The following is a 17,100-nucleotide window of genomic DNA, read 5'->3' on the forward strand; positions in this document are numbered from 1 at the left end:
AGAGAATGCAAAAAGACCCAAAATAAACCTGAATGCTACGAGAAAACATTTGTCTATGAGCCACACAAACTTGTCATCACCCATACACATTTTCTCTCTCCACCATAAGACCCGGGGCTATGGTAGTAGATTCTGAAGACTCGGTTAATGCAATACTATACTTGCAGCAACTAAATATATAACTGTAGGGAACCACATCATAAGCGTTATATTTACCTTACATAACATTCATAGGCAAAAGGTGAAAAACACGGAGACAAACATGATGCAAAAGACAAAGACAAATTGGAATGGAACCATGGGGCATATTTGGACATGTTCTCTTTATTAGCTCTCATGATTAATGAACTCAGATTGGGTCATAATAATATGCCAATAACTAAACAAGATGGCGCACACAAAAGTCGCCCGATCTCGAAATATAGATTATCACAGCCCAGAACTTTCTCCTAGAAAGAACTTCCTTTCCTTCAGAGGGGACGTCTTCCATCGTGCAGAGTCAAGGTCCCATGACTACTTGGCTATGTATGATTCGAAGTGAAGAAATTTATAGGAAAAAGTATGCGTACGGCAGTTAAGAGAGCGATGGCACATTTACCGTATCGACATATTATCGAGCTCACTAAAATAACTGACAAGCCTTAGAACTATCCATGCTAACACCTCTTGTAGCAGAAATTTTAATGATTACATCATCGAGACATGCAACTAGGATGGATAGGATGGATAGATAGGATTTCCCCATTACCTAGTTTGTTGGGGTATGGCATAAAGAAACGGATAAGCGTGCTTTCAGTAATTTCTTTAGCAGCACAGGCGCTGGAGGATGGTACTGTAATGATCCTCCTTCATTACATTTAAAAAATCCCTTTATTGAATTTCGAACGAAGAACAGAAAAACCAATAAGATTTTAAATTAATAGCGATCAGTACACCTAATAAACAACCTGCGAAGTTGGGAACACCTTTTCAATTTGTGAAATACTATAAAATGGAACAGGAAAAAGCATCACAAATAGTATTCCTATAAGACCTTTCAATGCTATGATAAATTACCAATGTAGGGAGATGTTTAGAAAGGAGGAAATGGGTGGATATTTTAGGAAACAAGGTAGCACCTCTGCTCTCACTATTTCCAACTTCCAGAAGTGCGTCTTTATGCAAAAATGGCCTGTGCAAACGAAACGGGTTTGCTGACCGGAGTATACAATCAGGTTACAACAGCGACATGCTTCAGCGGAAGTCGTATCCATCTTTTCGATTAAAACTTTTTCGACCATATTAAAAAAGAAGAGTAATTTCTAACGCAAGTTGAGGTGATTTTTTTGGTATGGAGATGTTGGAAAGCTTGAGAGTGACATAGGCATTTCACCTCGGGCGGAGCCGCGGGCAATAGTTACCTATATAATATAAAATAAATAATAAATAGGAGGGCGAAAAAGAGACATTAGATAAGTTTTGCTGCGCGATGAAACAAAACAATAACAGCGACTATCTACCAAAATCAATACTTACTCCAATATTTGGCAACATTTGGGTATTGGAGAGTCCATGCAGAAGTACAAGATCAAGACCACTGCGACCACGGCCAAGAGTATGACGCCATTACGACGAATACTGGAACCTTGTCCACATAAATATTCCCGACACAATTCATTCGTCTCTCGGCCTCTTAAATATTAAAGAAAAGAGTAATTAGACTGGCTGTATATATTATTTAATCTTATTATATAAATCCACGACATAATAACAAAATCAACTCTTTTTCTACTAAATTTCGAAAATCGAAGTTGTCTAATATGTTGCGATTATTTAATATTTATATTTTATTTTAAACACAATTAACATAAAATATAAATATTCATTTGTATGTATGGTATGAAAAATATTCAATTTCATGATGTTTTGGTTAATAGCATGTTTATCCAATACTTTTACTAAATTATCCAGGACTTACTGCGGATCTGGCAGTGGTGAAGGAGGACCTCGGCCGAAACCGACAGGCAATAATTCTGCTTGTTCTTTGGGCAGTAGGGTCATCTCCAAATTTATCGCACCCTAATGTATATACAACAAATTAAAGAATACGTCTACACTGATATCCTAACATCTCATTGATTTTTGGTATTCTTGTTGTGATTTGTGGTATTTGGAATTTTTGTATCCAATAGCAATATTGGACCAACATAAATCGCCTGGCCAAAATCGTATCACAATCTACGAACTAACATCAACAATAAACTAATACAAGCTTTCATGCTAAAAATATTACCATCATCGATTTTTTTCCTCTTTCATTTGTAGTCTCTAGACACCACCAAGACCTCATTGATCTTGTTAAAAATAAATTTACTTTCTTGCGTTCCTCTGACTTTAAGGTACACTGTTGGAAATGCTTTACACCACGTGGAAAATTCGTCAAATTGAGAGAGGATGAAGCTGCGATAAATTTACCATTAGATTATTAAAATATGTAACAATTTCAAAGCTAAATTTTACACTGATAATGAAACAAATTTCACCTAAAATCTGATCTGTATTGTTATCAATAACTTGGATAATGAAATTTGGTGGCATTCTTTCCTCATATTCCGTATATGGTCCCTTGTCTTTTATTATTAACTGTAATTTAAAAAGAAAATGTTTTATTATTTTTTAAATACCACAGAATTATAAGAGTGTCTTATAATTATTATTATTATCGTGAAATATAATCTTCACTATTTACTATATCGTTAAACACTGATAAAACTAAAATAATGAAACTAGCTTGTATGGCCTCAGATTTGTTACAATCAAGCATTGCGGTACAATCGGTCTACTATCCTGATCGGTCAACTTTCACAAGCGGTCTGTTTTACCATTTGGTATCAAATGATCATATCAAATCGTATCAAATCAGGATAGTAGACCATTTGGTCTCCATTTCCAATAGGTCTAAATTCTCAATCTGTAAACTTATTTTCTCATCAATTTTCTTGTCCAAATGGTTTACATTCCCAATCGGTTTGACTACGAAACTGTCCTATCATAAATTGTGGAAAAGGTTTAGTGTCCAGCAAGAAGTAGCTAATTATTACTGTCATAGGTCTTCTTTGGTGTTCGTGTTTAGTACAGGCCACTTATAAATAGATAAGATTATAAGATTGCACTTATTTTCTATTATAATGTAACTGTCAAGAGTTTCTCTTGTTATCGTATTTTTATTATTGTTGTGTGGTTTTCCAAAAAGTCAGTGGAATCCAAAAGAAAATGCCGAGGTCTTAAGCGTTTCTTATTAAAGACACCGCACTACTAATCCCTTTGGAGGGTTGGCATAGGAGGATTAATACCAAACATACAAAAACAAAAACAATTTCTTTTACTTCCTCCACAAATTAGAGCATGAATCAAACTATGTTTCAAACAAAATTGAATTCAGTTTATTCAATAAAATGCCAAAAATATGCAAAAATGTGACATTGCATTTGATCGAAAGCTATCAAAAATATTAAAAAAAACTAACGATCGGACAGATGAGCAGTATGAATTTCTTAAAAAAGTTATTTTTTAAAAGAAACGAAAATACTAAGTAGGCTTAATGCTTCCTTTTCTTGGTGAGTTGACACTTTCCGGCAAAGATGCCCGTTTATGTTTAGTAAAAAATAATAATTACAGATGTGTCAATAAAATAACTATATTTAATATCTTTATTTTTATTTTCACCCGTAATGAGCATGATCAGGATCGTACCGTAAAGACGAGGAAGTAGACCAATAGGGAAAAGCACATATACAATTTTGGAAAACAGACCGTTTGTGAAAGTTGACCTATCGGGATAGTAGACCGATTGTACCGGAGAGGTCAGGCGTGTGATGACATATCACAAACATGTCACATTATGTATTAATAGATTTTTTTTTCATGGTAAATAAAGATACGAGTATTATACCATTTTTTCAGAATGCTGGTAATAAAGATGAAATATCATTCGCCAGTTGAAACTAGCTTCGCTAGTAACTCCATAACATACGTCTGTTGTTTGTGCTAGATCACTGCTGCCGATGAATCTTTAATTATGAAAACAACTCCTTTTAAATCAAACAAAAACTCAGCTCTAACTTGAAAAAAAAAACCTTTAGCCAATCCCAATTGCAACGATTCAGTGGTGTGCGGCTATTCAGGCAATTCGTCTAAATATAGTAATGGTAGTTATTTAAATAACATTTTTATCATACGCCAAAATAAAAAGATAAAATTATTGTTTGTATTTACAAAGGTAAATTTATTTCCTCGTCATATACGTATATATCTTCATCATTTCAATAGGAAGCTGCGAGTGGGATGCATGCCATTTTTCCATTCATTAATAGGACGCGACACTATATCAATATGACTAGATCTTTGCAACTAGGGCTGGACAAAGAAAAATGATGACCAAAAGACAAAAAAAAAACTCTAAATACAAAAAGTAAGAGTTCAAAAAATCCAGTTGGAGATACATGTACTTCACCGTCGATATCTTATTCTGAGAGGTAGCTGTTTAAATATGTTTCAAACAGCTACGTCTCTTAATATTTCATTCAAACCCTTTTATATAAATATCTAAGCTCTTTCTCTTCCAGTTCGTAATTTTCAATCCTTGAACATCCCAAACAACTATTCTCAATTCATATTCTTCTATCTTCGGAGGTGTTATATCCATTGGAGGCGGAATGTTTTCATTGGAATCGAATGGATATATGTCAATCCACATTTGCAGTTGACCCTGAAAATTAGTTGCTTAATGTCGCCTTTTTTAAATGTCCGTCATTTGATGTCCGTGAGGATAGATACATACTATCCTAGAATTCGAATATTTTGTTCAAGAAAATTTAGTTTATCTATCTTAAATTTCTACTGATCGCTTCAATAGTAATTATGGTAAAACATTTTGAAGCCCAATGATTACACATATGATGTCTACTAAACTTACGTCTGCGACTTGTAGCTATTAAACTTTAAATCTTAATTTCAGTTTTAACTTACTGATTATGATTACATATTGATTTATAAACGCCAAAATAAGTTTAATATATATAGAAGAAAGCATAAGCTCGATTTAGGTGTTCATTGCTTTTTGATGGCCGGTGCATTTGTTTTTAGATGTTTCTTATTTCTCTTTATTGTTTATGACATTGAGCTCTCTGTCGAATATAAAATAGAATTCAAGACAATTTGCATATTTTTCAATAAATTCACATCAAATGATGTCAACGGTTTCTGGATATAAATCCCTGATAGAAAGATATACTAGATATAGTAAATTTAACAGCACGCTATTCATCAACTTTTAGTTGCAGATCAGTAAGATTGAGCCGTAGGATTGAGAACTGAAACGTTCACATTTCTAGTTTAGTACCTGGCTAATATCGGGTTTATCGGGACGATATAATGTTCGAGTCTCAACATGTTCAGGCACCAAACGAAAGCCACATACTGGTAGAGTATGCCACTCATGCAATATACTCAAACAGATATTTTCTTGATCCTCCGACGACGAAGCATTTTCACCGGAACCTAAAATAATTTTAAAGTGAAAATCGTGCCGTGAAATATATGAATTTCAGTTAATTTAGTATTGGCTAACTTGTTTTATTTTTTTTATATGGCACTCCGTTTACAGTAACCGTATCTTTATCCGAATACGCAGGCGGTGGAATATGATGACAGGCACACAATTCTTCGAGAATTTCAGATGGTTTACGCTGGTCTCGCCACTTTGATGGACCAACCCTAAAATTATATATTGCGTTAATAATTTAGGAGTTATTTTTACAATGTTTTAATTTCTTTATCAGCAGGACATTTGAACGATCTTGTCTGCAAAATTTCATGTTACACTTTCTGTGTTTTAGGCAGAGCCTGAAACACAAAAACATTTATTTATGTATACTACATTTATGTATACATTTATTTATGTATATATTTATTTATGTACATTTATCGTAATCAATGAGTCAGATCTTACAAATCATATTTAGGGGACAATCCAACACAGGCTTTATGCTTAGTATATATCCGATCTTCTAAGTCGATAGTGGTTGTTCCTATTAGTTCTTCTGAACCTTCATATAATGATAAAGTTAGTAGATAATCTTCTGGTAGTGTACAAGTCAATTCATACATTCTGAAACATAACATACTGCTGTGTTGATTACTATTTTGCATCATGATATCTTTTCTTCTTCTTCTTATGTCCACTCGGTCTAAATTTGGGAGTATCTTTTAACGCTGATACATCTGATGGAATCTGTTTTCAAGAGTGTGTAAGGTATTTCAGGCAGGCGAAGCCTGCGGGCGAAAGCTATTCTTAAATAAATCACAAACATTGGTTTATATTACCTACCAATAGTTTAAAAAATATATAATATAATAGCAGAAACTTACTCTCCAAACATTGGATTACTGGAAGGTTGCGTATCCTTCTGGCGGTCTTTAAATTTCTTTTTTCCAACAGTTATCATAATGGAAAAGCCACGTTTGTCTGTATAATCTTTCAGCACGATATTGAAAGCTTTCAATACATATACTCGAATTAAGAATTTTGCAGGATCATTGGGAGGGTACTCACTGAAATATCTTGAAAAAAGAAAGGCGACATCGTCTTGAAAAAATGAAAGCAACATAATGCCATAAGCAAACATTAAAAATATAGATAGTAAATATTAGTTAAAGAAAAAGTGTTCGTGAGGGATTGAGATACTGCTCCTTTTTTTGAAGTTATAAAACCTAATTTAAGTTAAAATATGTTAGTTTCACTTTCCAATATTTGACATTGAGAGAATGAGACAACATATATCTAACTAAAAAAAGTTTTAACTTTCATCAACAAGAGGGAGTGTTTTCCCCTTCAGTGGGAATTAATACAATTATCCCATATTTAAGTTTTTATGGAAATTTCACCGACAAAATTACAGCATTCCGACGGAGATCAGCATCCTATAGAATGACAAGTAAAACTCAACTGGCGACCGAAAATACATTGCTTTGTAAAACAGCAGAGGACACGTCTACACACGGCCTGTGGCCGTCGACGACGATTTTGTTCAACGAGCCTATGATCATTGAACAAAACTTATATTATAAATATATTATTTCTATTATATATTATTTTGGAACAATAATTTGGTTGTAAAAGAACAATCTGTTGCTGGAACACAAAGGAATGCAGGTATACAAAGAAAGAGAAGTAATATGGACTACCTTTTCTATAACATACCCGCATCACTTTCAGTTGCAATGCAACGACAAACTGCATCGTATGTAGTAGGATTTAAGTGTTACCCTTTACTCAAGTCAACTCCGTCTTTATTTACAGCTACAGTGTCCCCAGCCGGAGGCCAGTTGTAAACAGCTATGCCAGTTTTCAGAGAGCCACAATAATCACTGCTATCTTTTTCATGAACTGGTTTTTTCTCGATATTGTAGTGAAATTTTAAATTGAAACACCAGTCGCGAAATTTCGAAAACTCCGGTTGTTTTTCCAGTTCCGATGGATATATCTAATAAAACGACATTTAGACACATAAATATAGTTAAGTTTAAATTGATACTATCTATACTCCATACTGTTCTGTCCCCACCGCACCCATCGTCTGATAGGGTTTCATTTTAGTATTTTCATCAGAAATACAGGTACAATACAAACAAAAGATATAAACAATCATTATTATTTTTGCTAACTAAATAAATCAGGCGCTATAATGAATATCAACAAGATGAAATTTTAACTACAAAGTAACCAAACTACTAACGACAATCTTATCTCCTTTCGTATAATTTTCAGTTGAGTGATTCTGGAAACAAAAAGGTGCATATTTTCTATGTGTTTTTGTGTTAGTCTAAGTAAAAGTCGGTAATGAAATGAAGTATTTGCAGAACAAGGGTGTTTGCGCGTCTGCGCTGTGGTGACCTGCTGATCGCGCATGCGCGTTAGAATTTAGGCCTCTCAACTGTTGTCCAACATTTTAGCTGTCATCTCTGACTTTCTTCTGCTCGTGAATTAACCAGCCCATAAATAAATCTTTGTCGAATAAGTACTTATTATATTTGTATTACTTAGACAAGATCCAATATTGTAGACTACTCAAAACACTTCTTTATCTTGTGACTTACCTTCGAAGCAAAGTATCTCTGCCACCAATCTTTTTTTTCCGGTGGTTTCTCACGCGTTTTTATATCGCTATCGAATATTGGTAAAAGTGACAATTCTTCTTCTTTGGGTTCTTTTTTAGCTATTAACTTGCGCCATTTGAAACATTTTTCATTTTTAGGATTATTTTTATCAGCATAAATTTCTTCTAAAAACTCATCGCGTTGTGTTTGATGATTGTTTGTCACATATAATACATGAGTAGCTGTCAACAATTAGAAGCTATTGGCACAGTGTTTGGATGGACGACCGAATGCTTGCCTTGACAGGGCCTTTAAAGCGAAATTTGGGTTTGCACGTTATATTCGCTCTCACACCTGCGTAACTAAACTTAAAAATCTTCGCCGTTGACGAACACGTCAAGGCTACGCACATCGGACCTTAAGGCGGGTCCGACGTAAGGGAGAGTGCGTTATAACATTTTTTCACATGTAACTGCTATTTAATCTCGAGTACCCAAATTATCGTATAATGTTGCATTATATGTATTTAGTATTTTTAGATCTGTTACATTAATAAAAAGAGCAGTAAGTGTGATAAACATCACTATCGTCGTACTTTCGTTCGTCGTTTCGCGCCGTTTCGTCTAGCCCTGTTCTTTTGTCAAGTCTAAAAAAAATTGATTCCACGGTGATGGATGTTCGATCGAATAGGAGTTTTCCCCTCCTGTACAATACAAACTACCTACTGTCCCCATCCTATACAGGTTGAACATCCTATACATTGCGAATTCAATTCTGGTCATTTGCGTATCCAGGCCAGTTGAGAATCGAAAATTAAAAAAAGCAAACATAAAACCTGATTGAAACGTCTGTGATGTAAATTTCTTGCTCTTCAGTAAACGGTCTCGTTCTGAAGTGGGCATCCATTTTATCATAAATTTGTTAGGATTTTTTACGACATGTGCACCAAGAAATAGAGTTCGACCAAAAGTACTGCAGTCGTATAATCTTAAGCTTAAAGGTGGGCAGTAAGGCTCGGAAAGCGGTGCCTCGAAAGTATATGACGAGTGTCCATGGGGAAAATTGCAATTAGCTTTCTTATCTAAAGCCACATCTGATTTTATTACCAAATTATTTATTTCTAAAACAACACACGGCTTTTTGATTACAGGAAGTTCTCTGAGCCCCCACCATTTTATATCGATTCTGAAACAAGAACGAACGAGAAGAATAAGAGTAGAAAATCAAAAGAATAACTTAACTAGCGAAGCGAGCGAACCGCCGAGCGACATTATATCCCTCAATTTCTACCAACAAGATGTCGCTAGCACCAGCTACATATCTATACGTCACATGCGTAGTTGTACATTTTATAACATAATTATTAAGTACTTATATGTCTCCATCTGTGGTAGCATATTCGTCGGTAAAACTTCAACCTCATAAAAGTTAATGCATTTCGAAAAGTCCTTGGTGCAGTTCTCTTGGGGTTGTGTGTCTAAATTGCCATAGGACGTAGTATTCACTACTTTTTCTGGAATCTAAACAACGAATTTAAATATAAACAATAAACAAATATCTTATTCATATAAGACACGTTTTACAGTAGAAAACGACAGAGTACTTTACTACTACTTTAGTTATCACCTTCAATAACTGCACGGACATGAGTATTTCGCCAACGTGATCCTTGCCGCAAAACAAATCGTAATTCCGCAACTTTGGAGCGTGTTCGTAAGACTGTCTATCATCAACTACCGGCAGAACATTTACTCTGCCGATTAAATATTCTTTTGACTAAAAATAAATCATAAATATGTTATTCTAAGCAATTCTAACAACAATCTTATTCTATTGCAATCTTGTTTTTGGGTTCGAACAGGTAACATTAAACATTACAAAAGATGTGCCCGCATACTTGTAGTTTGCATCGTGCGAATATATTTTAGCCAAAATACTCGGTATTTAACTAAACGGAAGAACAGACTAGCCTGCCAATAGTGATGCGCGAAATGTGAGTAAAATAACAAAGTTGCTGGTGTACTATTATGATTCGAAAAATCGAAGGCTTTAAGTCAAGTTATTTCAGCAATTTTCGCCAATTTTGGTCGAATGATTCGATCAAATTCACCATCGTTACCCAGAGGTATAAAAATCTTTCTAATAGCGTTAATTGCAGACCCTTTTCGGGTAAAATAGAATAGAAACTGAAGATCAAACTCTAATCATTGTAAATTAAACCTGAGACGGATTCTCAAGAACATCGACTGTAACTTCCGGAGGGGTCATTTCTATTTTGTCTGGCGTCGAGTAAGTTTCAAATCGTGTTTTCAGCACTTGATTCCAAGTTAACAGCGACGATTTTGGATGGAACTGTAATAAAAAATAAAATCTAAAATTTTAAATTCATATTTCTTCAATAGTCACATTAAGTAAATCTATTATCTGAATAAAAATACTTTATTCGATTATTATTTTATGCAGTAGAGGTCGCTCGGGATCGGGAATGACCGAAATCGAAATGTAGGGAATCTTTTGAATGATGAAAGTTACGGCCAAGATTTGGATGCGATGTGAAGAAAAAAACACGAAGAGGCTAATTTAGACCACTGCTGAATAAAAAAAATATCCAACAACTATTTTATACGACATTGTATTAACTCCAGATCGAAGCATTCAATTTCTATTAGGTTACTTACTACAGTTTCACAAATTTTGTTCAAAATGTGTACTCTAACGAAGACATTGGTCTTCGCGTTGTTATCAATAACTCCAGTCAGTTTTGCGTTGTATATAAAAACGCGGCATTCGAGTATCTGTAAAATATATTTGAACATGATCATATCTTCTAAACGCATCATTTACATGTAATCTTATTTATTACAAAATCGACCATCAAAGATCTGATCGGTAAATAGCTCAATTCGAACTACTCATGTCCCACAGCTGAAACAGCCTACTAGGCACAAATATGTGGAATTTATTTTTAACTATTGACAAATTTGACAAGGAACAAAAACATAAAGAACAACAAAACTAAATTCTCAATCTCAAAAAACAAAACGATGAAAGAAAAACGTAAATAGGGAAGAAAAGATAAAAATATTTAGAAAAAAGGAAACTACGGATCTAACCATATTTGATTAGATGGTCTTACACACCTGTGTTACTTTAAACGATAACTTTACATTTTGATTTCATATATGTTTTTTTCTTTTCTCGAAATATTGATGTCAAATGAATAAATAATTTTTGTCACAACTGAATTACGATTTTTATTTGTTTCTATTATTTATCGAAGCCAGAACATCTAATACGAATTTGATTCGTATTAGTTAGAGGTTCCGTTATTCGAGTTTAGAGAAACCATACGGCTTCAGTGCTAAGTTTTTCGTGGTGGCGAGCATTAGTTGTTATTTGTAATAGTAAACTTACGGGGGGGATGTGGTATTCGGTGTTACACTTCAGGTATCATACTCGGCCTCATGAAGGAGCTCTTACTTAAGTTTATTATTGTAAGTTGTATTGTGAAACTTAGTGTGCTAAAAATCTTTATTTTAATTTCTTTTTTCTGGTCCTTTCCAAAGCTTCGAAATCTTAGTATCTAGTAATAATAAACTGCATACCATACTAATTGCTTTGAGAAAAATATTGTATCCTCTGAGTTTTATTTTATAGCCTTCTGGTAAACAATCTTCAAAAGCATAGTATTGTTTATACAGTCCCATCCAAAGCTGCAGCTCGATTTTGGTTATCATGCATTTTTGACAAGCAGTTTGGTGTTTAGGACATTTTAATGACTGAAATAAATAAAACTTAAGGACAGTATATCAAATACTTATGTATTTTTATATAAAGACAAATCACAAACGTTGAGTTAGATCCAAAGTAAGTTCGAGGTTATAGGATACTAATTGAACATATTTTAACATATTAGGCGTTGTATGAACTCTTAACGTTCGACAAAGACAGGTTGCAGAATTCTTGAGACTAATCTAATATAAACAGGAAATAGAAATAGATAACACAGACTAGTACCAAACGGTCGCTATGAAATATAAAATACCTTCAAATACAAGGTTTGCACTTTGCCTGCATGACGGCCATTTTGTTCTGCATCAGGTGAAAATAAGATGTCTGCTGCTGACATCCGATAATATGCTATTGTCCCTCCACCACGAATTACCCATATTATAATATCTGGCCAGCCGTGAGGATTCTGAGAACAATTACTTTTTAGAACTAGGCCCCATTGTTAGTCGTACGTCGCACTTCATCGTTCATAACAATGGAGCACAACGAAGTCCCAACGTGTCGTCGCAACGAAGCACGACTGCGTAATAGGGCTTCGTTCTTATGTAATGTGATTTGACGGATGAGATAAAAATGGGAATCATTGCAGTGGACATGGGGGATCCATTCCATATATTTACGTCACAAAACACAAATAGTACAAGTAATATTATCACCAAAATTTCAAAAACGTTGCGTTTTAGCTGTTCTATCCAAAAGAAAAATACAATAAAAATGCAAATGCAATTCGATAATTGAACAGTTTTATCGACATTAACGACAAAGCAATGGCGTTGTTCCATTGGCGCTGTTGTCTAATTGTTAGAGGTCCTTGGTACCGACCGACAACCTTTTTGCTTTTTGACTTCACGCATAATGACATCGTTATTGCGTTTTCTACCAAGAGTAGCAATTATTATTGAGATTGGGTTGGGTTTGGGTAGTAAGCCTGCATAACAGTTTCTTATACTTTATAACCAAAATTAATTAAATATTTTTATCCAACTCCTGAAATAAATTGTTCAGTCAGGCACTAGCTTGTAAAAGTACGTACTCATTTCTATAGACAAGTCTGAAATGTATATTTACTACAAGCACTATATGCAAGCGGCGGAGGAAAGCATCGCGTTATATTATTATACATAATGTATGATACGATGTACATTGTGTATTATAATATAACGACATAACGTACCTTATTTATTAAACCATTCATTGTATTCACCATATGTCTCAATTCCATTAAGGTCGTTTTCACGTATTTCTTAGATTCTATATTATTATTGACTAAGGATGTTGTACTACTTGAAGATATATCACAAAGCTTTTTACGTATATTTCCCTGTAAGATATCATACACATGTCTAAGTTAGGTAGTAAATTTACTGGGACATAAAGTCTGTAATGCTAGAAATACACTATTGGCGAATTCGTCGAAGAAAAACCTCGACTCTCCCCACGTTCAAATTCTCCACTGATAGTATTACTGAGCGCTGCCTGTCGACTGACGAGTTATGGCAAAGCCACGACGGACCACTGATGTCGGAGCGGTGGCAATAAGGCCACTATGTGTAGTTTATGCAGACTCTAAAGCCTGGGTCGCATTTTGATTATTGCACGTGAGAATCTTAGAGCCAAAAAAGTACCAACATCAGAGTAAAATTAATTCATATTTAACTACTTAAAAAATAGCAAAAAGTAAGAAAGTAGGTTAACGCCAAGTTTGTTACTATTTGCCATCTTTTAAGTTTTTCTATTGAAGCAAAATTTAAAAAATAAAAATGTATTGACTATTTATATGTAAAACACCAAGCGGTTTCGTGAAATAACGAAACGAAATATGCATTTCTATGTAACATACAAGTTCTTGCTTCATCAAAGCTAACTGTTTCTCATCAAGTTCCGTAGGCTGGCCTTTAAGTTCCTCTGATTCAGCAGCATCCAAAAAAACTTTGGTGCTGGCAGCAGCATCGTCGGCTGTAAGTTTTATCATTGTTGAAATATCTTTAACATAATCGCAATTTAAAGAATTGAGACGGCACTCAATGTCTTCGACTTTTTCATTCTGGGGAAAAAAGCAAAAGCCTATAGTTATATATATATGTCGAAATAATTTTATTGTTTCATATCCAGTAAGTAGGAATAGACGTTATATTAATTATCATAATTTATCATTTTCCAGGCTATAGGGCGAAGTGAGAGTTTTCCTTTTCATTTAAACATTTGCAACAACGGAAGAATTTAGCTTTACAGTTCTCATAATTTAGCAAGAACCAATGAATCAAGACTAACACCCGTATTCTTAGTCGTTACTTTATTCCTCAACTTGATTGTCTTCCTCAACTCAACATCGAATCAAACAGCTATCAAAACAACTTTGTTGAAAATATTCATTGTGTATTCATAATAAAGTTTAGTCCAGTTGAATGTTTCTATGTGATATCCTTAATTACATCTCACTATGTTTTGTCTCAGGCCAAACTACTTATTTTATTAATACTATATTAATTAGAATATGTCAAAGTTGTTGCTGAATCGTGGTTGTAAATACAAGATATATATTCGGAACATATATGTTTGTGGTGCATTATTGTGGTGCCATCTAGCAACGGAATTCAACAATCGAAAAAACTCGATCAAAAACGAATTCCTTAGGCAACCATCTCCTTTGATTTGTCAATAAAAATAGACTTCCAAGAATTTAAGATCATTTGTATGATGATGCGTAAAATTACCCAACTTGAAGATTTTAAGGCGGCCGTAAAACACCTGGGGAGCCGTCTCAGACAGCTTTTTGATGACTGTTTGTCATCAGGGCGGTTCCCCAAACCGTGGAAGGAGGGCAGGCTCTGCCTACTCAGGGAGGAGAGCCGACCCGAGGACTCACCCTGATGCTGGATGAAACCGGGAAAATGCTAGAACGCATTGTGGCCAACCGGATGATCGAACATCTGGAAAATGTTGGGCCCAACGTGTCGCACCGCCAGTATGGATTCAGGAAAGGGCGATCGACCGTTGACGCAATAGGGGCCCTCCGCAATGGAGCGAAAGGGACGGGCCGTGGGTGTCTCGCTGGATATAGCGAATGCCTTAGGCTCCCTCCCATATGAGGTAATAGAGGAGGCACTCCGATACCACGGGGAGCCCCTCTACCTCAGGAACCTCGTAGCCTTACTGAGAGGGTGGTGCTCTACGAGGATAAAGAAGGAACGAAAACCAAGGCAATGACCTGCGGTGTTCCCAGGGGTCCGTACTAGGGCCTCTTCTATGGAACATCGGCTTTGACTAGGCCATCCGCGGGGCCCTGTTTTACATATAATATTTTTAATTCATTAAGAATGTTATATGTAAAACATCGTTCTCTTCCGTTTGCAAAGTGCAACGATATAAGCGATTTAGAAAGTTTCCTTATTAACTTAAACAAACAGAATTGCATTCTGAAAGCCTTTCTTTGGAGGACTTATCAAAGAAATTAATCACTCTTCTCGCCATAGTAACTGTCAATCGAGTTTTCAATGATAAAATTAAATAACATCTCAGTAAACGAGGATTGAATAATAATTAAAATCACAGATCTAATAAAAACGTCTCGGGTAGGGTTCCATCATCCACTGTTGTGTATGCCATTTTTTAAAGATAAACAGGAGATCTGTCCAGCAAATATGCTGCAGCCGAGCTATATTGAAAAGATGCGCTCTTTATCGGGCGCTGTTTATCGGGCTAAAGAAGCCCCACGGGAGCGTATCCAGTTAGACGCTGAGCCGCTGCATTCGTAGCGCGCTTTCTGCAGCGGGTGTGGATGTGGTACCGCCACGCCGCCACGCCACACGTGCTGCGCACTGGGCTGCCCCTCGACACTATCCGCCACACGGCGGAGTGGTCTGCCTCCTCGCAGACGTTTTTTCGTTTCTACAAAAGATCCCTGGCAGACTCATTCAACGATTGATTCGTTTGCTCGTGCCATTATAAGTAATCGCACTTAGAAACAGGAGTTTATTTTAAAATAATACTAAGATACTCTGTTTCATTGTTTAATTACAGAAGTTATATAGGTACCTGAATTATCATGAAATGATTGTCTAATTCCAATGGTTTAATTTAAACTCATATATGAGACCCTACTTGCATAAAACAATATTTCACGATTTTACACTCTAAAAGTCTACAAGTCTAAGTCAAATATTATACTACGAAGCAAAGTGCCAATTAATAATTAAATGAACTTACCTGTACGTGAAGTTCAATCATAATTATACGAAGGAATCGTTTGAAGAGACTAGCATCCCTCCCTCCCACTTCGTTTAGAAAGGTGTTTATAATGCATTTAGTTTATACTTCATTCTACGTAATTGTGATACAAATTACGGCCCTCGTCGTGAAATATTCCCCTTTTAGCTCTAAACATGACGCCACTACCTGTCAAGCGTCAAATGCGAACGACGCACAGTTTTTTTAAAGCTTAAAAACTTTACCTATACAGCCTTATGGTAATGCGCTCAACATAGTGCGAGAGTGGTGGTCGCTGCGCGGTACTACAAGTCTAAGTCAAATATTATGCTAATCTGTTCGGACGAAGATTCGTATAATTATGATTGAACTTCACGTCCACTAAATAATCACGACCAACAACACACACAACCACGTCAATTAAATATATGTTTCTCAAAACAGTTGAACAATCAGTTCCAGATCAATGTGGACAATGGACCTCATCACTACAATCAACATCTCAAAGTGCAGTTTTGGTAAGTCAAAAGTAAATTTTCTAGGTTATGAAGTGTCGGAGAAGGGAATAAAACCTCTTCCCGATAAAGTCCAGGCAATATTGGAGTATCCAAGACCCGAGATAGTACAAGATCTACGTCGGTTCTTAGGTATGGTAAACTTTTACAGATCACAATTCCTAAAGCAGTAGAAAGCTTGAATAAGTGCTTGCATAATTGTAAAAAGAATGATAAAACTAAGATCAGTTGGACTCAGGAATCAATTTTAGGTTTTTAGCAGTGTAAGGAGAGCGCGTAGTACTGAGTTAGCGCATGCCTTGTGCCGCCGATGAGTGATTGTGACAACTTATTGAATGTTTTGAATAAGATACATTTTTATACTTATTTTTTTTTCTAGGTTAGACTTTATCCTAAAATTTAGTACTTAGGTTTTATCCTAAAATTTAGGAGGGGTATAAACTAGCAAACA

The 17,100-nt window shown here is 35.3% G+C and overlaps 1 protein-coding gene across 8 annotated transcripts in view; it reads right to left on the bottom strand.

The window, feature by feature from the left end:
* The window catches only part of TrpA1 (Transient receptor potential cation channel A1), a 72,995-nt gene that overhangs the window by 41,142 nt on the left and 14,753 nt on the right, over positions 1-17,100 (bottom strand). For 2 of the 8 annotated variants that reach the window (XM_053767974.2, XM_053767980.2), the window contains 22 exons: positions 13,769-13,972; positions 13,103-13,249; positions 12,182-12,334; positions 11,742-11,915; positions 10,815-10,931; positions 10,357-10,488; positions 9,763-9,912; positions 9,508-9,656; positions 8,972-9,321; positions 8,137-8,378; positions 7,776-7,817; positions 7,306-7,523; positions 6,409-6,600; positions 5,990-6,148; positions 5,609-5,754; positions 5,381-5,538; positions 4,569-4,747; positions 3,932-4,049; positions 2,523-2,622; positions 2,273-2,439; positions 1,958-2,058; positions 1,516-1,671 (listed from right to left, as the gene is read on the bottom strand). The exons of 2 other annotated variants lie outside the window; for them this stretch is intronic. In XM_053767974.2, the coding sequence (XP_053623949.1) occupies positions 1,516-1,671; positions 1,958-2,058; positions 2,273-2,439; positions 2,523-2,622; positions 3,932-4,049; positions 4,569-4,747; positions 5,381-5,538; positions 5,609-5,754; positions 5,990-6,148; positions 6,409-6,600; positions 7,306-7,523; positions 7,776-7,817; positions 8,137-8,378; positions 8,972-9,321; positions 9,508-9,656; positions 9,763-9,912; positions 10,357-10,488; positions 10,815-10,931; positions 11,742-11,915; positions 12,182-12,334; positions 13,103-13,249; positions 13,769-13,972 (3,554 nt within the window). Of the gene's footprint in view, positions 1-1,515; positions 1,672-1,957; positions 2,059-2,272; positions 2,440-2,522; positions 2,623-3,931; positions 4,050-4,568; positions 4,748-5,007; positions 5,166-5,380; positions 5,539-5,608; positions 5,755-5,989; positions 6,149-6,408; positions 6,601-7,305; positions 7,524-7,775; positions 7,818-8,136; positions 8,379-8,971; positions 9,322-9,507; positions 9,657-9,762; positions 9,913-10,356; positions 10,489-10,814; positions 10,932-11,741; positions 11,916-12,181; positions 12,335-13,102; positions 13,250-13,768; positions 13,973-17,100 lie in introns of those variants that run through there. 4 more of the 8 variants (XM_053767977.2, XM_053767975.2, XM_053767978.2 and 1 more) reach the window with 4 other exon arrangements.

Source organism: Plodia interpunctella, chromosome Z, assembly GCF_027563975.2.
Source record: "Plodia interpunctella isolate USDA-ARS_2022_Savannah chromosome Z, ilPloInte3.2, whole genome shotgun sequence".
In the NCBI taxonomy this organism is placed as follows: domain Eukaryota; kingdom Metazoa; phylum Arthropoda; class Insecta; order Lepidoptera; family Pyralidae; genus Plodia; species Plodia interpunctella.